This window comes from Parus major, chromosome 2 (assembly GCF_001522545.3).
Source record: "Parus major isolate Abel chromosome 2, Parus_major1.1, whole genome shotgun sequence".
In the NCBI taxonomy this organism is placed as follows: domain Eukaryota; kingdom Metazoa; phylum Chordata; class Aves; order Passeriformes; family Paridae; genus Parus; species Parus major.
In genome coordinates this window covers 2,240,633-2,261,186 of record NC_031769.1, presented here as the reverse complement: position 1 = coordinate 2,261,186, position 20,554 = coordinate 2,240,633, and the positions used below count along the sequence as shown (strand labels likewise).

Genomic DNA, 20,554 nt, shown 5'->3' with positions numbered 1-20,554 from the left:
AAAGTAGCCAGCATGCTGCCCTGATCACTGAAGAAGTGTTTTGAAGATCAGCAGGGAATTTTCAGAGTTCAGATTCCCTCCTAACACAGAGACTTGCAAGAGTTCATACTCCCTCTTAAGGCAGGGAATTTTAAAGGTTCAGAGTCCCTCTTAAGGCAGGCCACTTGCAGGAGAGATTTTGATTATTCTGACAGCAAAATACAGGAAAAATGCACTTAGTTCTGATTGCAATTCCCATTTTCTGCCTGGCCACTCCATGAGCTGCATACACCAGGCTATTCTGCACACCTTATGATTTACAGTCTTTTCCTTAAGCAACATTAAACCAGTTATTATTCTTATTTTACAGTCTTTTCCTTTTAGTTTTTTACCATTGACTGTCAGGGTGGCAGTTGTCTGCTGATCTCCACACACACAGGTGTAAACTCCAGCATCCTGCTCCTCCAGCTCATGGATAACCAGCTTTGCAACAGCACTATCCTGACTCATTTCATATTTTCTGCTGTCTTTGAGCACCTCCTGCCCTTTCTTCCACTCCACCTCAGCAGGTTTTGTCAGCTCACACTGCAGAGCAGCTGTGCCATTTTCCACAGCTTCCAGGTCCTTCAGCTCTCTCTTGAATTCTGGAGGCAGCGCTGAAGAGCAAAAGAGTTACCACAGAGGGGGTGAGTTTTCCTTAAAAAGCAGCTTGGTGAGGTCCTGGGGGAGAGGTTTCATGGGCCAATACCAAGCCCTGATCCAGGTCAGTGGAACACAATGGAAAATCTTCCCCAGCTTCCCTGAACACTGGATCAGGGCAAGGAAAGTGATGTGAACCAGCAGAGCTGAGGGGGACAAACACCAACAGGGATTGTTTTTCCCAACCCTACAAAAGGAGGAAGCACAGAGAGTCCAAAGGAACCAAAGCAAACAGAAAGGGACAGGAACAGACCGCGGCAGCAGAGATTTGGGCAGGTTTGGAGGACGTTCACCCCAAGGATTACGTTACCATGAACTGTTAAGGCAGCCGTGCTGGTCTTGTCTCCACACACACAGGAATAATCCCCACTGTCACTCAGGTCCAAGCCATGGACCAGCAGCTCCACAGCACATCCCTCCTGCCTCATGCTGTACTTGGTGCCCGAGGTGAGGACGTGCTGGCCCTTCTTCCACTGCACACGGGCAGGGGCCTTGCTCAGCTGGCAGCGCAAAGTGGCCGTTCCACCTTCTACCCCTTCCTGGCTGGCCATTTCTTCTTGGAAAAACGGGGGCAGAGCTGAAGGATGCAGGTAAAATGTGTTACAAACTGGGAGTGTCTCCAGGGAAGGGTGAGGAAGTGACAGGGGAAAGTTGTGAAGGTTGTGAGAGAGGAAAGTTGTCAAGCTTGTGAGCATCAGCCACCAAGAGAGGAAAGAGAAATGAAAATATCCTAGTGGGAATAGAGATCCTGATCCTTTTGGATTTACCCTGGCTTCCTACAGCAAAAGTGCACAGTCCTCAACAGATTTACACAACTTTTCTACCCATTTCCTCCTCAGAACAAAGCAGAATACCAGCTCTGAGCTCCTTAATTCACAAGTGTTGGTGTCTTCCACAAACTTCACGGCTTTGCACTCTCTTTTCCTACTCAGAGAGCTGCCCTGCTGTGCTCTGACTGATGACACAGCTCCTTACTCATCCTCACTCCTTCCTTGAGATATCCTTGAAGAGGGGCTCAGGGACTCACAGGTTCTTCTTGACCCCAAAGTAAATCTCCAGCTGCTGAATTCCAGCCTGGCTTCTTGTCTCAGAACACATTTTTCCCATTTAACATAATTCTTGCACCCACTGCAGCTTGCATCCTTGAAATAAATGTGATGACCTTCACATATATCCCTCTAATAGCTAGGTGGGATAATGGGATAGTTCATCTGTTTAACAAGGTTGGATATCTCAGATCTCATAATTAATGTCCAGCATTAGAGACTTAGTTAAAATACCCAGGCTAGAAAACAGGCTTAGCCCTGATTTGGCACATTTCTCATTCCAGCAGTGTTAAGCTGAAACACCAGACTTGTTCATCCAGAAAATTGTTCTTCCAACAAAGGGAGACCAGAAGGAGGTCACAGAAAGAATTTATTCTTTCCTTAGAAAAATCAGTCTCCCAGTGGAAATCTGTCCTTGGGCATCAGGACAGAGATTATGGGCACAAAGCATAAAATGGACATAGTGCAGAGGAAATTACAACTAACAGAGACTTATTCTGGATACTCCTTATTCCCTGTATTAAAATGGTTGGTATTGAGAATTCCAGGAAGAAATAGCAAAGAATAAACAGATTTGTGGTTTAGAGAATAAATGCAGGAGAGGAAAGACCAAAGAACAGTGGGGTTACATGGTAGGAAAGGAATGGCAGAAGGGAAAGAAGAAAGGAGAGCAGGCTTGTGTTTAAGGAAAGGAAAAGGATGGCACAGAGAAATGCAGACAGGTATTTTCCAAATTGCACAGCCTGCAGGTGAGGAGGGGCAGGGAGCATTTTCAACTTAATGGAAGGAAATGAACAAGGATGGACAGACAGATGTGGAAAATTGAACAGCTTAGAGCAGAGGACAGAGGTTTCCAGTCAGGAAGCAGGAGGTCAGGGATAGCTTTACCCTGTACTGTCAAGACAGCCGTAGTCTGGTGCTCTCCACACACACAGCTGTAGTCTCCTGCATCCTCCTCAGCTATTTCATGGATCACCAGCTCTGCCTTCAGCCCTTCCTGCCTCATTTTGTATTTCCCACTTGGTTTGAGGAGCCTCTGGTCCTTCCACCACTCCACTGGAGCAGCTTTGGAGAGCTGACAGAGCAGGGAGACTTCTCCACCTTCTTCTGCCTCCTTGTCCTTCAGCTCTTCCTTAAAGACTGCTGGCAGAGCTGGAGGATGCAACACGGACAAAGAAATTCCAGAAAACCAGAATTAAAACCCTCATTTCAACTTCGAGATTATTTCCCCACTTGCCTTTTTTTCAGCCTGCTATAGATATTCTTAGTCATAACCAAGTTCAGAAACTCTGGAAGTGTCTTTTTTCAAGTGTAATGTGATTTCAGCCACCCTGAGGGATCAGTTCCCTTGGTTTTTGTTGTTATTTATAGTGAAAGAGCAAAACAGAAAGACCCAGACCTCAGATCAAGAGCACTCACAAATAACACTGCTGGATACAGAACCATTTTACCCACAAAATGTCATTTTTTGGAGGCTGCTGTTGTTAGTTTCTGGGGTTTTTTTATTAAACAAATATATTTGTTTAAAATATAAATATATAAATATATATTTATATAAATATATTTATATGTAAACATATAAATATATAAGTATAAACATATATTTCTATACATATATTTATATAAATATATAAGTGTATAAATATATCAATGTATATTTATATATTTATATAAAATATATAAATATATTTAAATATTTATACATAAATATATAAATATATAAAAATGTATATAAATATATATAAATATATAAATATTTAAATATATAAATATTTTTACAGCCCCATCTACATGAAAGCAGACAGATTTCAAAATAAAACTACTCCTAGTTTTAAATTGAAGTTTGAAGGGCCATCACATTTAATAGGAATTTCAGATTCTTATTACTCCTCATTTTGGAAATCATAACTCTAAGACAAAACAACCTATGGGAATTAAGCTCTGGAATGATAACACTTATCTCACTCTGCATGTCTGACTTCTTTAAAGAATCTGTAACCTTAAAAAAAAAATACAAAACCAAACATGGCCAGAGAATTTCCTCCTCTTTCTGCTCCCCCAACCCTCACTTCTCCTTTTCCAAGAAGAAAGAAAGAAGAAGGAAGAAGGACCTGACAGCCCAGAGCTGGCTGTTTTGGAGGGACTGTGGTGAAGTGACCTGTGGGGTTGGAGCTGGAAAATGCAAATATCCAAGAAGAGAAGACTTGCACAAAAGGAAACTTCTCATTTTCTCCTTTTAAAGTACAGATTAATATCGAGCCAAAAATTCACCAAGAGCTACCCTTTCTCAGGAAGAAATGAGTTATAAACAGAGTGAAGGAAGAGGAAGGGGTAAAAAACTACTGACCCAGGGAAGAAACAACTATATTTCAGAATTATGTCTGTCTCAAGAGATACTTATCAATTTTAATAAGTTCTTTTTACCATGAACTGATAAGGTTGCTGTTGTCTTCTGGTCACCACACACACAGGTGTAACCTCCAGCATCTTTTACTTCTAGGTCACGAATGACCAGCTCTGCAGTGAGGCCAGACTGTCTCATTTGATATTTGTCACTTGCTTTGAGCACTTTGGGCCCTAATTTCCACTGCACGGGAGCTCCTTTGGTTAATTCACATCTCAGAGTAACTGATGCTCCCTCTTGGGCTTCTTCATCCTTCAGCTCTCCCTTGAAAAGCACTGGCAGGGCTGGGAATGGAAAGCCAATAGAAAATGTATTTAAATTCTCAGCTGAAGTGCAAATCTGGCCAAATCAGGGGTTTGAGGTTAAGGTTGTCACTACAAAGATCTGGAAAACCAAATCCAGCAGTAAGACAAGAAGTGCTGAGATGAAAGGCCAAAGTACAAGATTTAAGGTGGAATTTAAAGGATTTATCACAGGGAGGAACATCTCAGCTGCTCTAACATTTCCTGGGTGCAATTCCCTCAAGCCTACAACACAGCAGTGTGCTGGCAAGGAGAGACAGTCCTGTCCTCAGCTCCCTTTCCAGCAACACCAGACAAAAATAAAAACACCTGAACAAGAACTGGACACGAGTTAACAACAGGTGGACACTTCATGTGGGTTTCAGAGAAACAGAAAATGGACAATCATCTACATTTACCCTTCACTGTCAGAGAGGCAGTGCTGTGCTGGTCCCCACACACACAGGTGTAATCTCCTGCATCCTGCAGCTCTAGGTCATGGATTTCCAGCTCTGCCAGGGCACCCTCCTGCCTCATGATGTATTTTTCATCTGCCCTGAGTATTTTGATCCCTTTCCTCCACGTCACAGCTGCAGCCTTGCTCAGCTCACAGCGGAGGGTGGCTGTTTGGCTTTCCACGGCTTGCAGGTCCTTCAGGTCTTCTTTGAAAAGGGCTGGCAGGGCTGAAGGTCACAAAATGCACAGAGGACGTTAAAAATGACACGTGGCACACAGGTGACAGGAGGGGTGGGGTGGTACAGAAGCAGAGGACACTTTAGGGTGGAAACAGGGTTTTTTCCTCACAGTTCTGGGACACTGAACAAACCAAAAGACAGAAAAAGCAGCATGGATACAACCAGATCATACAGAGAGTTTACAGAAACAATTCAGCTGCAGGAGAACACACAACCAATATGGAGCTGGCTCAGAAATCCACAATAATACAGATAAATGCACATTATTTTTACCATGCACTATCAAGGCCGCTGTTGTCTCCTGCTCTGCACACACACACGTGTACTCCCCAGCATCTTTTAGTTCCACATCCTGGATAAGCAGCTTCCTGACCGTGCCCTCCTGCCTCATTTTGTACTTGTCACTGGCTTTGAGCAAAGTTCTGCCCTTCCTCCACTCCACGGGGGCAGCTTTGGTCAGCTCACACCTCAGAGTGGCCACCTGGCCCTCGGTCACCTCCTGGTCCTTCAGGCTCTCCTGGATTCCTGCAGGCAGCACTGGGGATGCAACGGGAACAGGGTTAAAGGCAGCAGCAAACACAGCCTGCATGGTGGGGAAGGAAAGGTGGGGAGGTGTCTTCAGGCTTGACCTCACATCTGCTTCAGGGGTTAGGTCCTGAAACCACCTTGCACGTGGAACTGGGGGAAGGTTTTACCCTTAAATCACAAAATTCATCCTCGTGCAAAAAGGTCAGACTGAGAGGGAGCGTGCACAGGTAGCAGTGACCGTGGTGATGATAACAATCCAAACCATAATCTCAATAATGATGATATCCAGATGGAGTTGGTCATTACCATGTACTGCCAAGGAGGCTGTGGACTGCTCCTCCCCACACACACAGGTGTAATCCCCAGCATCGCTCTCCGTCAGGCTGTGGATCACCAGCTCTGCAGTGACATCCTTCTGCCTCATTTTGTATTTCTCGCTGGGTTTGAGGGCTGTGTGTCCCTTTTTCCACTCCACTGGGGCAGGTTTGGTCAGCTCACAACGCAGAGTGACTGCTTCACCCTCCTTGGCCTCCTCATCTCTTAACTCTTCTTTGAACAGAGCAGGAAGGGCTGAGAAACAGAGCAGCAAAGGTTTTCATGGCAAGCAGCTCCTGACCACCAAAATAATTGATGTTCACCAGTGTTTAATGCCTGGTTACGTGAGGATCATCTCACAGAAGGAAGGTGCTGATTTGTATCACAGACAAAAAGGCTCTTGTCATTTCTATCAGCAAATATTAAATAAATTTGCTGATTGGTTTAGAGATGCATGGAAAATAAACAGCAGAAATATGGAAACTTCATGTATGGTTAAAACTGCAACTTTCTCAGTATAACCCAGCCTAGAAAGTTAATACAACAGGTTACACCCAGGATCAGGAAAAAAGCTAAAGGAACAAGTTAAAACCTTTTAATTCACATTTTAAGGATGCCTTCAGTCCTAGCCCAGAGTTAAGATAAAACTGAAGAGCAGAATCAGAGAGAGATCCTGAAAGTGCTTGGGTAGGAATAAAAAGGAAAGGGAAGGATGATGCAGCCACTGCAGAAATCTGCCATAAATCCCTCACCCGAGGAAGTTCAAGTGCTTCCTGACACCTCATCCCTTTTGGAACAACAAACAGGATTATTCAGACCATAAAAATGGATGGAAATGTAGCAATATGTGGAAGCAATCAGATGGGATGACATCCACTAAGGGAACTATATTTGGATATAAAATAGCTAAGAAAGAGATTGAGAGGATGGTCTCCAATTCCTGACCCTGAACAGCAAGAAAGAAATAATTGAAAATAAGGATGTGGAGGATAATTGTGCAGACATTAATGCAGCATTAATGCAGAAGGAAAGCAGCAAGGGAGATGTTGATCTGCCTCTCTTTCAGGAATGTAAGTTGGTGATGAGTGGACATGGGAAAAGCTGAAGTGTTTAATTAATTCTTCTTCATTTCTATTAAATGTTAGTTTTAATTAAGGAAGTAACAGAAATTCTGGCTTGGAAAAGGGGAAAAAAAAGGGGATTAGAGAATATTTAAATTAATATATTCTATAGTAATTTGGTGTGATGAAATTTGTCCTGGAAGTCTTAAGGTGCAGGCACAACCAATTTCAGACACTGACAGTGACACTGGAGAAATCAAAGAGAGTGGCTGATGTTTGTCAAGTATGCAAAAAAACAGGAACTAAGAGATGAAAAATACATTTCAGATTGAAATATACACACTTAGTTCTGGCTGAGATTCTAAAATCCCAGAGAGTAAAGAAAGAAAAATCACTTATATAAAGTCAGTGGAGCTGATAGAGCTCCAAATGTAAATATCTGCTTTAAAATGAGCTGGAGCTCCCTCTGATCACCATGGTCTGAGTTTGATAGATCTCCACTGATACAAATGGAATTTAGGAATACTCCTCAGTCTTGAAGCTGAATCCCATTCATAATGCTTGTCAGAAAAAGAGAGAGAGCAGAGAGAGGATCCAAGGAATTGTGGCCTCCTCAATTTAATTATTTAAAAAATTCAGATATGCCAAGAGCTTTTCTCCTCATGAAGGAGTGGACCAAGGTAATTTTTTCTTGGTATAGATTAAGCTGCATTTTATATTTATTTTCTATATTTTTGATAATTTTATATAATTTTTATATTTTATATATTTTATATATATTTTTAATTTTTTATATTTTTACTATAAGACACATTTTATGTTCTACATTATTATTTTAGTAAAGTTTTAACTTTAACTTAGATATAGGTAGAATTACAGAAGGAAAGTGCTACTAATCTGAGAACCACAGTTACAGGATATTGAGCTGGGGGTTGTGCTCACAATGAAAGAATGAGTTGAGCAGAGTTTCTCACTACTCTCAGTTCAGGATTATTCAGAATTTTCTGTAGTGACTTGGACAATGGAATGAAAAGTTTCACTGATTTTGAAGATGATCTCAATGTGGGGAAAGAGAAAGGGTGAAAACACATCTTTAAACTGGGTCAAGATATAGATTTGTTTGAATTAGTGGTGATAAAAAAGTCTGCAATTCAGCAAGACCAGATGGAAAATATTTAGGAACATTCAACAACACAAATAAAAGATCTGAAATGAGGGATTTGGGGATATAACATTTTGTGAAGCAAATTCAAGTCCAAAAGTTCAAGCCTGATGCAAATAAACCCTCATAACTGAGATGTGTAATTTGGAGCATCCCATTACTTCTTGGTTTAAATTTTATAGAAATATTTCTCTGTTTCTATAGGAATCAATTCCTTAAGCCAGTTCAAGATAGACTTCAGCTGAAATAAAGAACTTTCTGGCAGTAATGATGGTGACTAGGGGAGCAAGGATGGACTGACCTGTACAAGTCCAATTCTATTTTTCATGGTTAAATTGAAGGTTCAAGACTGAAGCAATCCTTCTTTTATTGGCAAATACAGAGATGGGCAGAAAAGCAAAGAAATCAACTTCCTGAATTCAGACCTACTGGATTTCCAGGTGAGAAAGAGACTGAAACTACTTCTGACTGTCCCATGTTAATAGTGAAAATAAAGTTTCCCTCTTTTCCAGGAGAAGTTTGGAGATGAATTTTGCTGAGAATTCTGAAATATTCTCCTACTCTAATGCTGTGTATTCTGTAATACCTGAACAAAAATCAACATTATTCTTGGTCAGAGTTACAAAGAAAATTACACTGAACCGAATTTTCTTTTTATTATTGAAAACTACTTGTCAAATCCTTATGCAAACTGAAATAAAATTGTTCTTTTAAAGAGCTGTGGATGTTCCTGCTGCTCCATCTGTCTAGGTTCAAGTCAAAAGTGAGTAAAACAGAATAAAAAAGCAAATCTGTGACATCCTTCAGCCTTTGGTGTGGTACAAAGAAATACAGCCCTGCACCAACAAGGGGAATAAACAAGGAAAACGTTAATAAAATCAATAGAACTGCACTGGCGGTTAGAATTATACAAAAACCACAATAAAAAGAAGAAAGTCTGTTATGAACAGAATTAATGATGGCAAGATTAGAGAAAGAACTCGCTGTGTGTCAGTACTGAGGCTTCCAGAGGAGGAGGGACAAACACCACCCAAAAAGGTCCCTTTCCTGTGCTCTTTACCGTGCACTGTCAGTGCCGCCGTCGTCTTCTCCTCGCCACACACACAGGAGTATTCCCCAGCATCCCTGACCTCCAGAGCATGGATCAGCAGCTGGGCTGAGGTGCCCTCCTGCCTCATTGTGTATTTTTCACTCGGTTTGAGCACTTTGTGTTTCTTTCTCCACTCCACGGAGGCAGCTCTGGACAGCTCACACTGGAGAGTGGCTGTTGTACCTTCTGTGGCTTCTTCATCCCTCATCTCCTTCTGGAAGTGCACAGGCAGGGCTGGGGGGTTCAAAAGGAGCAGAATGTGGGACCATGGCAGCAACTCAAGTCACCACTTCACGTGGGCTGACAACCACAAGTGATAAATCAAATCCTAATCAAATCCATCGGGATTGGTGACCACCCTGAGAACCATGAGAAAGAGGCTTTGGAAAGATGGAAAGCACCTCGTTCATAAGCCAGAGAGGTTTTTTTATGGTGAAGTCCATGGTGTGAAGTGAAGAATCACATCAGTCTCAACTTCAGACCTACATGAGACCTACCTTGGATATTGCCTGCTAGAATGGAAAATCAAGCCTAACCAGAGCATCTAAATTCCATGAAAAATTCTAAATTCTTACTGGAAAAGTTCATAAATGAACCTATATCTGAGCCATCAGCTTCACTTTTCCATCAGGGACCTTTAAAAGGTCATTTCCAACCCAAACTAATCTATAATTTCACCTCACAGAGGTCTAGCAGAGCTTGACCATCAAATTATACTGAAACACTGATAACTGTCTCAAAAATATCTCATCAACAAATCTTCTCAACTTTAGGACTGCGACATCTTTACAATCAACATCACAATAATGTGATTTTCTATTTCTCAGCACCTACTGCAGAACATAAGTATCAAAAAAAATGAGTTAACATCAAGATGAATATCTGAAATATTTATCATGAATGTCCAACCTGCACCTGACACTGACCAAAATTCCCATTTCCAACCAGATAATGCTGAACTCAACAGAAACAGGGCTGCACCTTCAAAGCTGACACTCCTACATTCTTAAAACAAAAATTTTTAAAAAAGCTCTTTGAAAAACATCTCTAATTTATTATGCTTTTTTGGTTTTTTTAATTGTTTTTTTTTACCATTCACTTTGAGCGCAGCCGTGGTTTCCTGCTCTCCACAAGAGCACGTGTAATCTCCAGCATCTGCCAGGACCAAATCCCGGATCAGCAGCTCTGCCACCGTGCCCTGGCATCTCATGGTGAACTTGTCACTTATCCCCAGGGTTTTGTCTCCTTTCCTCCACGCCACGGCAGCTCCAGCTTTGCTCAGCTCACAGCAGAAAGTGGCCGTGCCGTTTTCTGTGCCTTCCACGTTCTTCAGCTCTTTCTTAAAGTGGGGAGGGAGGGCTGAAGATCACAGGTGAAAGAGAGCACTTTAAAATTGAGCAAACACCGTGTCTTTACTGCTCCACTGGATTAAAACACTTTAAAATGCTTTAGAATGTACAGAAACTGAGAGCAAAGGACGATTTCAGGGGCATCCCTGACTTGTGCTTTGCAAGACACCACATTCAGCATCTCACAATGACTTGGAAATCAGTGTTGATTTATAACAACTCTGAGAACCATAAAAGAATGAGTTTGGACAGATGGAAAACACTTTATTCATAAATCAGAGGGGGTTTTTTATGATATGAGACATGGCATGATACGGAGAACCACACCAGTCTCAACCCCTCAACTCTCTGTGATTTGGAAATCTATATAATATCAGTACTGGGAGGTATGCTTTAAAGGCATTTTAAGATAGAACAACAGAAAGCTGATCCCAAGATTTCAAGGAACTATGCACAGCTCTTTCTCCAAACCAGATTAAGAATTAAAATGAACACCATGTAGTTGAAAATTAGAATTTCATCACTTTTCAAATTCATCCAAGAGAACCAAGAGAAATCTCAGTGATACGCCCTAAAGAAACAAATGGGTGAAAATATTCCAAAGTGCTATTTCTGACTTCATCAAGCTTTTCATTTTCCACTTCCAAATTCCAGCAAGGAAGAGCAGGGACTGAAAAGGCTCTGTGATGCTGTTTACCAGTCCCAAAGGAAGAACTTTCAGTGGAAGATATTCCCAGTGGTTGGAACAGCTGCCATAACATTTAAAAATAACAGAAGGGACTAAGAGCAGATTGTGATCCCCCAGGAGGAATCACAGATGACGACACAGAAAATTCCTCTTAACCCAGATGTTTTACCATGCACTGTCAGGGAAGCTGTGGTGGTCTTGTCTCCACACACACAGGTGTAATCTCCTGCATCTCCTTCCTCCAGGCTGTGGATTGTCAGCTCAGCCGTGGTGTCCTTCAGCCTCATTTTGTATTTTTCACTAGGTCTGAGCACCTCCTGCCCCCTCCTCCACTCCACCGGGGCGGGTTTGCTCAGCTCACACTGCAGAACTGCCGTCCTGTTTTCTGTGCCTTCCACATTGACAAGATCTCTTTTGAACTGTGCAGGCAGAGCTATGGGGTGTAATATAAACAGAAAGGACATCAAAACCATTAACCAGACCTTGGGGAACTCAGGACTGGGTCCTGTGGCCAGTCCTTCACTGTCACAAGACAACAAATCAGTCTGGAATGCTGCCTCTAATAGAAAACTACCACAGGATCCCAGCAGGATTATTTCCACCAAGACCTGCTTCTAACATTAACTTGCTCATATTCACTACTTCACAGCTGATTCCAATACTCCTCAATACCTATTTCACTCTGAAATAATCTATCTTGAACATTAATGACCTGAATTTTGATTAAAAGTCATCAGCCAGGGTGACAGCACTGCTGGAGATCCCTGCCTTTCCTAACATCATCATTTGTATTTGTGGTTCAGAAAAAAAATAAAATAGTAATACAGCCTCAGGTGCACCTTTAACCTAAAATTTCCAAGGACACAATGACACTAATATCAGGATTACAGGTTATTTTAGCAGCATTCAACAAGTTGTCTAATGATGTGCCATTAAAACAAAATGGAAGTGACTTGCATAGGGATGAAAATGATAGATCAAAAGAGGGGAGAAACAGGAATTCCTCCAGCTGGGAGAAAGAAGGTGAAGGAAAAACGTGCACAAAATCTGGGAGAATAATTTTGCCTCCTCAATTTCCCCCAGTCCTTGGGAGGTTTTTATCCATAAGAGATATCTTAAATAAAAGCTGTTACTCCCTCTTTGGGAGCTGTACATGAACTGCTCCTTCTGAGGGGCAACCAGAGCTCATCACCATTCACCATGGCAAAGCCAGGAGCAAAATTTCCCCTGTTATTCCCTAAGTCAGGACCAGCAGAATAATGCTGAGGGATGGGGGTTTATTTAAGTACCATCTCCTCAGCAGAATATACCAGAATGCTGCACAAGAGGAGGGTGGTCACCCATTCCTGAATGGAAAAACCTCTCACTGACTGAGCTCAGCAGATTTCAAGAACTTTCCTTCAGGTTAAGAATGAAAATCCACTGATGCCAGGGAGACACAAAGAGAAACCCCTCTCACAAAGAGAACGATCTTCTGCTGGAGGTCTGCTCACTCCTGCTCTTTGAGATGGGAAATTCTCACAGCTTTTCTTTACTCTGATATAAAGCCATCAGTTTCAAACTGACAGACACTGGGAGAAGAAACAGCACCAGCAAGCCAAGAAAATGCTGCAGAATCAAAACACCAAAGCAAGTGGGAAGGAGAGAGAGAGAAAAGGGATGTCCTTGAGGTACTTTTATCCCAAGGGAGAGCAGCTTTTTTACCATGGACTGTCAAGACAGCCGAGGTCTTCTGATCTCCACACACACAGGTGTATTCTCCCGTATCTTCCACCTCCAGATCTCGGATCAGCAGCTCTGCAGCTGTATCTTCCTGTCTCATCCTGTACTTTTCACTTGGTTTGAGTGCCTTTTCCCCTTTTTTCCACTCCACTGGGACGCCGACCTTGCTCAGCTCGCAGCGCAGAGTGGCTGTTGAACCGTCCGTGGCTTCCCTGTTCTTCAACCCTTCCTTGAAAAATGCAGGCAAAGCTGAAGGACAGCAATATCAGCAGTGAGATGTAGTGCTCCAAAGAGTTAAAATTAGGTTTAAGTTTCCTTCTCCCTCTTATCTTGAACTGATTTATCAACACAAGAACAGAGATTCTCATGTGTCTCCATGAATCAGCGTTGGGAAAGAAATGTCATCACCAGGAGAGGATTTAATGTTTGCAGTAATGCATAGAGGTATTTTACATGTACTTAGAGTCACAAATCAATGCAAATAGAGCTTGAAACACCATTTTTTTCCCCTGTGAAATTTCAGTCAATAAGAACAAAACACCAATTTGAAATTTCTGGAAAGAAAATGGTTTTCTTTTGTGACATTATAAACCACAACAGGAGGATGTTTCCTGTTAAGCAAACAAAGAGACATTTTACATTAAAAAAAAATTTAAAAATGAAACACTGGAGTTTCATTTTAAATGTCAGTTTGAAATGAAATTGTTCATTTCAATACATGGTGGGAAAACAAGCATTTTCTCCTGAACTGACATACCCTTTCAAAGATGTCAGGTTCAGTAAAAATCAAAGTTCTCCCTGAGAATGGTTGTCCTTTAGAAATTCTGGGCTTTACACAGAACACCAACTGAATTCCATGACAACTGGGCTGTAAGTATAAAAGCACTTTGTTGTCTCAGGAATGGAATATGGGCCTAAGATTCCATGGAATAACCTAACCTTTTGGGATTAAAATCCCTCAGACATAATCCCTTTGAAGCAAACCCATTTTTGTCTTGAGCATAATGGGAAGTCAAATAAAGGACCTTTCAAGGGGAAAGCAAAACGATGGCCCCTAATTAAAAGAGTGGCAGCAACCCTGGCTGCCTTAGTCTGGGCTTGGACACCGATATCCCTCTTGTGCCACAAATTCCAGCTGCACCGATGCCAATGGACACATTTCAGTGGCATCAGTGAGCTGTGGATAAAAGTCTGGCTGGAGAAGGAGATGGGAGTGTATCCAAGGGTCTCTCCAAAGGAAGAGAGAAATCAGGGGAGTTACTTTCAGGATGTGCCTAGTTTTGTTTGTTTTACCATGAACTGTTAAAACTGCCATGGTCTGCTGGTCTCCACACACACAGGAATAATTCCCAGCATCCGCCGTGCCTAGATTTTGGATTATAAGCTCAGCCACGACACCTTCCCGCTTCATTTTGTATTTTTCACTTGGCTTGAGGGTCTTGAGCCCCTTCCTCCACTCCACGTTAGCAGCAGCCTTGTTCAGCTCGCAGTGCAGGGAGACACTTTTACCCTCGGTGGCTTCTTTGTCCATGAGTCCCTTGGTGAAAAGAGCAGGCAGGACTGCAGAGCAAACACGGACATGGCATCAACCCTGGGAAAGCCTGAATCCATGACTTAATCCCTCTCTTATCTCCCTGGAGCCACCAGACCTTCTTGGTCTCTTCCCAGATTTAGTTCCTCCACAAATTTTACTCCAGCCTCTAACCCTTCAGAAGATCATTCAGTCTAATTTTTTTTTTCAGTCCTCACACTTTAAAACTTTCTGTAAAATCAAGTCAATCTGTAAATTAGTTGGCAAGCCAACCACCCTTTACTTTATACGCCACAAAATCAAAGACACAAAATTAGAGATTGTATTTCAATATGAGACACAGAGCATTTTGTTTCCCCTGAGGAAAGCAGGAGTTCTACAGAAGGGCCTGATCCATGGCACTGTCTGAATTTTTATAAATAAGAGTCCCTTAAAGCAGAGCAGTTGCAAACATGCTGTCAGTTTTTTGCAGAAATAAAGTACTTGTTTGGGAATTATTAAGCCAAAATTGATAAAAAAAGAGCTGGGAATAGCAGGAGCATAAAAAGCCTATTTTTTATTAAGATTGTCCTTGTGTAGCATACATGGATGAAAACTTGTTCCTCTTAGAAGCAACAAGTGCCACAGTCTAAATCACAAAAAATAAATATTATTCCCACTTTTAGGTCAGTTCCTATGGGAAAACTTCTAAAGAAGAAGCTAATCTGGACTAGGGAGGTTGTGTTGAGTTGGGAACCTGTTCTCCACTTGTCTTTTGACTACAGCACCTTGGAAGCATTTCAAGGGGGCATCAGGTGAAAGGAGAAAAAGAGAGAGAGGGAAGAAAGGATAGGAAAATTAATCAGCAGAAAGGAGGATTGGAAGTACACAGGGATCAGAGGAAGCAGAAGTAGGAGACGAAGAGATCTTGGAATTGCACAGGCTGACTTGGAACACACGCTGAGAATTTCTTTTTTACCATTTACTGCCAGAGCAGCTGTAGTCTGTCGGTCTCCACACACACAGCTGTAATCCCCAGCGTCTCCCAAATCCAAATCCTGGATTGTCAGCTCCACAATGGGACCTTCCTGCTCTATTTTGTACTTTTCACTTGGCTTGAGCACCATACTGCCTTTTTTCCACTCAACTGGGGCTGATTTGCTCAGTTTGCAGTGCAGAGTGACTGCCTCCCCCTCTGTAGCTTCCTTGTTCGTCAATTCTTCTTGGAAGAGGATAGGCAAGGCTGAAGGATGCAATACCAACAGAGAATGAATGAAATGAACTGGAGTTACTGGGCTGCAGTGTGTACACCCAACCAAAAACGCTCTGTTTCTAGGTGGGTACAACTGAAAAAGGGGGTAAAACCTCCTAGAGGTGAGAGAAATAAATTAAACAATAGATAACATACAGGTGCTGCCTCAAGATAAAAAGGCACAAGGGAATATTCTCCCATAGAGTGACCCTCTGGCACTACAGAGCCAAGAACATGAAACCCCTAAGAAATCACACTGAGCAAGCTCTGGCTGACCAGGAAATGCTGCCAAAACTGCTACATTTGGGGTTTAAAGAGAAATGTGGGTAGGAGGGTTACCATTCACTCTCAAAGCAGCTGTGCTCTCCTGCTCTCCACACACGCAGGTGTAGCTCCCAGCATCCGTCAGGTCCAGGTCTTGGATAACCAGCTCAACAAAGCGCCCTTCCCGCCTCATTTTGTATTTCCCGTTTGGGATCAGCACCTTCCCGTCCTTCCTCCACTGGATGGAGCCTCCTGGCCGGCTCAACTCGCACTGCAGCGTCGCTGTCCCGCTCTCCGTGGCCTCCTCGTTCCTCAGCTCTTGCTTGAAACGGACTGGCAGGGCTGAGAGATGCAGAATGGAAATGGATTGCCACCCTAGACCCCACTCAGAGGCTGAATCGTGATCAATTGTGTGTCTACCTAAGCCTTACTCCAACACCCTTATCCTTAAACGCATCCTGTCTTTTTTTCTTGGATGGTAAAAGGAATTCTTTAGTAAATTGTTCTGTGGGAGTCAACAAAACCATGATCTTGGCTGAGATCATGCATCAAGGGAGACAAACTCATTCTCATCATTACACATGATGAACCCTCTGAAACAGAAAATCCCAAAGAATCTTAGGATTCCATGGTGATTCAGGAAAGCACACGTGCAGGATCACATCCTTCACTTGGGGGAAGGTGAGAACACATACACACATCCAACATGGGGTATGATGAAATGGGGACTGGGGACAGGAGTGACATGAAAAAGTGGGTAGAAGAAAGCAGTGGAAGCAGGACATGAAGGAAGCTGTTGTGAGGGAACGTACAGAGAGGAGAAGGAAAGAGGTGGACAAAAACATTCCAGAGTTTCACAGGTTATTTCTGCCTTTTTACCATTCACTGACAAGGCTGCTGTGGTTTTTTGGTTCCCCACTAGACATGAATAGTCTCCAGCATCCTTTGGCTCCAGGTCATGGATCAGCAGCTCGGCCACGGTGCCCTCCTGCCTCATCTTGTACTTGCTACTCGCCCGGAGAAGAGTTTGCCCCTTCCTCCACTCCACAGGGGCCTCTGTGCCCAGCTGGCATCGCAGGGTGGCTGTCCCACCTTCCACAGCTTCCACAGGCTTCAGCTCTTCCTTGAAGAGCACGGACACAGCTGAGGAGTGAAGCATTCTCAGTTTACTTCAGGCGCATCGTCACCACCTGGTGACCTCACACGGGACTTAAAGCCAAAACAAATTCAAATCTTCTCGGCACACACAGCAAAGAAGCTCTGACCTACCTGCACCTCCAGGAGTCTGCTGATATTTACAGCAGCAGCAAGAGTTTTGGACCAAATGAAAAAAAGAACAATTATTTCCTAATAATTAGAACATCAAAATAATTACCCTTCTGCTGCCCAAAGTTGTTGGTCACAGACATGCAAAAACTTGTTGAGAAAGTGGAGAGAAAAATGGAATATTCTTTCATAAAATGTGTAGCTGAGACCCTTCTTACATCTTAGAGCTTGGACAGTCACCTCTATCCAAAGCACAAGAGACATTTAATAGGAAAGAAAATAAATGACTTTATCAGGTGCCTTTGATTGATATATTTTAGCATGAAATTACCATCCCAGAAAACGAAGAACATGATGCACCCAGAGCTGCCTTGTGTTTGTGCTGATCCCTGTTCTCCTGAACACTCTCTGAAAGCGTCCAGGGGACACAGCAAGAACAACAACAAATGGTCACAAGCAGGTGTCTCATTCCTACCATGGATTTTGACTTGGGCTGTGGTCTGCTGGTCTCCAGTGTCACAGGTGTATCTTCCCGCATCTTCTGGCTCTGCATTATGAATCACCAGCTCTGCCACTGTCCCCTTCTGCTTCATTTCATATTTGGCACTTGCCTGGAGCGTGGCTTCTCCCTTCTTCCACACCACGGTGGCATCGGCTTTTGTGAGTTCACAGCGCAAGGAGACGGATTTCCCTTCTTCCATATCCGTGTTCTCCAGGGCTTGTTTGAAAAGGACAGGCACAGCTGGAACACAGAGCCAGGGGTTAGGACAGGTTGATCTGTTCTACATCAACTCCTCCCATGAGAGCTGCCACCTCTTAAATCCAGGCCTTTCCCAAAAAAGCTGAGCAGCCCTAGGCCTTCCACTGGCTGTGAGGCACCAAGGAGACTCTGCCTGGGAGCAGGAATAAATCTCTCCCTCTGATGTTACCACCTCACTGTGGATTATTAGAAATGTGGGGGAAGTTTCCTTTTATTAATGAAAAGGACCTTTTCAGATTCCTCTGGGCACCATCACCTAATGAACTTTCTGCTCCTGCAGGGCTCTGAAATCACATTCACATCCAGCTTTCTCTTCCAGCACATGCTGCTAAAGGCTGTTTATTTGTTTAAGGGAAGTGGAGAGTGGAGATGGCATCTAAGAGTCTTTGAAAGGCTGTTTTGTGGAGTCTGGAGTCTATTAAATACTTGACCACCTTCAATTTTCCAGGGACTGGATTTATGTTTTCACATCCTTATGCTTCAGTGCTACTGGTCTCCACCTCCAATTCCAGTTTAAATCACAGCCATGTAAAGCAGCTGGTAGAGCAGGAATTACAGCACAGAGAAAATTAATCCTCTGCACTTATTTTTTTTTTTTCCCCCAGTGGACAGTTACAGATTGAAAACCCCAGACACAAAACATGAAATCACATGAATAAAATACATTATGCACAATAAAATAGGTGCCTACAAGGGTGCAATAATAACTTTAAATTTTACTTATTAAAGATGGCACCAAAAAAATGAAGTGTTATGTGATTTGTTTTTGTTTAACAGCTCTATTAAGCACTTGATTAAGTGCAGCAATATCTCAGATTGTACCCACCATTCACTTTGACCTGAGCAGTGGTTTTCAGCTCCCCAGCACTGCAGGTGTAGTCCCCAGCATCTACAGATTTCACATCTCGAATGATGAGCTCTGCCACAGTCCCTTGCTGCTTAAATTCGTACTTCTCACTGGCATAGAGAACAGTGTCTCCCTTCATCCACTTCACCGGGGTACCAGGTTTGCTGAGCTCACAGGTCAGCCTGACCTGCTTTCCTTCTTTGGCTTCTTCGTTTTGGAGCTCTTGCTTGAAAAGAACTGGTGTTTCTGAGAAAAGGAATAACACAAATGTTAAAATAAACACGTGAGGTTGGAAATTAATTTTCTCTTTTAGTATCAGACTTGGTTTTTGAGACAGAAGACCGCAGGAATGAAAAAGCACTAGCAAAGAGTAAACAGATTCTGACATCTCACATCTGGCTGCCAGCACTTTACAGCAGCAAAAAAAATTGAGGCCAGATGCTTATTTTGTTTTTAGCCACTATCTGCACTGCTGAAGATGCTGCTGCTCTTACTGCTTTCGTTATCAACATCAGAGGCAGATGCTGCACTGCAGTTAATGACACAAACTGTGCTGCACATGGCTGCTCAGAGCTGGACCACCAGCACAAAAAACATAAAACTTCACTGAGGTCAACTCACACACAGCACAGAGCACACAGAGGAATGGCAAAGCACTTTCTGTCGTGACAGCAGTATTGATTTCTCATCATGAGAGACCCCTAGGGTGTATTATTTTATCCAGCATGAACACAGACTTAAAACACAGAGCAAACACAGAGAGGGAAGCACAGCTGAACATGACAGGAGATTCTCCTGCAGGCTCTGTCACAGCCTGGGATTTGAGGCTTTAAGGAGAGCTAGAGCAGGGAAGGCACTTTTGGGAGGAAAAATAAACTCAACTGAAATGTTCAGATTAGGGAAAAATAAATATTTCTTGAATTGTGCTGTCTTAAGAATATACAGGTCAGCTATGGACCAGTGATGCACTTAACCTGTGGCTGTTGGAAATCTACGCCCTATTATCCTCTCCCCCTTTTACCTCCAGTTTGGGACACTCAGTGTCCCTGAATTTCTAATTTCTATTTTTGCATTCTGCTGTTCTGATGAAACTCTGATAGATAAAGGAAAGCTTTCCAACAGTGCAATTTCTTGTAGACATCCTTATGACTTGAGTCCTTGGCCTGAATCTGTGTGTTTAAATCCTACATCCATCCACACCCTTCCCTGTGAGGGGAAAACTGGGGCTGTTGTGGGAACATTGCAAATTCTAACAGAAAATTGTTCATCCAGTTCCCACTGCAGCCAACACAGAACTTTGTTTTGTGTGTAATGGATATTGGGCAAATATTCTTGTGCTACAGAAAGGCAGAAAAGTGGGATCATTAACAACCAGCTCTTCTTTATTCCATCATCAAGGTCTTCTCTTTCTTGCACAGCCTCAAGTTGGTTCTTTGTGCTCTAGAAAAATCCTGTAAGCAGCTTTTCCTCCCACTCAGTGCTCTGGGGTTCAGGCTGACCATTCCAGCCACCCAAATGCTTTTTTTATTCACGCTGACTTCCCTAATCCAGGTGCAGCTTCTGATCAGTCCATCCCAAGTGTGTAACACCAGCTGCACAGGGGGCATCCTCTGGTCTGGATAAACACAGCCTGTGC

General features: G+C 42.9%; 1 protein-coding gene across 1 annotated transcript in view; it reads right to left on the bottom strand.

The window, feature by feature from the left end:
• Window positions 1–20,554, bottom strand: part of OBSCN (obscurin, cytoskeletal calmodulin and titin-interacting RhoGEF) — a 165,755-nt gene that overhangs the window by 90,243 nt on the left and 54,958 nt on the right. The window contains exons 33-49 of the mRNA XM_033512198.1: window positions 18,898–19,164; window positions 17,787–18,053; window positions 16,925–17,188; window positions 16,121–16,387; window positions 15,509–15,772; window positions 14,313–14,579; window positions 13,002–13,268; window positions 11,467–11,730; window positions 10,353–10,619; window positions 9,231–9,494; window positions 5,939–6,202; window positions 5,378–5,641; window positions 4,829–5,092; window positions 4,149–4,412; window positions 2,613–2,876; window positions 989–1,255; window positions 372–635 (exon numbers count right to left, since the gene is read on the bottom strand). Of these exons, the coding sequence (XP_033368089.1) occupies window positions 372–635; window positions 989–1,255; window positions 2,613–2,876; window positions 4,149–4,412; window positions 4,829–5,092; window positions 5,378–5,641; window positions 5,939–6,202; window positions 9,231–9,494; window positions 10,353–10,619; window positions 11,467–11,730; window positions 13,002–13,268; window positions 14,313–14,579; window positions 15,509–15,772; window positions 16,121–16,387; window positions 16,925–17,188; window positions 17,787–18,053; window positions 18,898–19,164 (4,509 nt within the window). The remainder of the gene's footprint in view (window positions 1–371; window positions 636–988; window positions 1,256–2,612; window positions 2,877–4,148; window positions 4,413–4,828; window positions 5,093–5,377; window positions 5,642–5,938; window positions 6,203–9,230; window positions 9,495–10,352; window positions 10,620–11,466; window positions 11,731–13,001; window positions 13,269–14,312; window positions 14,580–15,508; window positions 15,773–16,120; window positions 16,388–16,924; window positions 17,189–17,786; window positions 18,054–18,897; window positions 19,165–20,554) is intronic.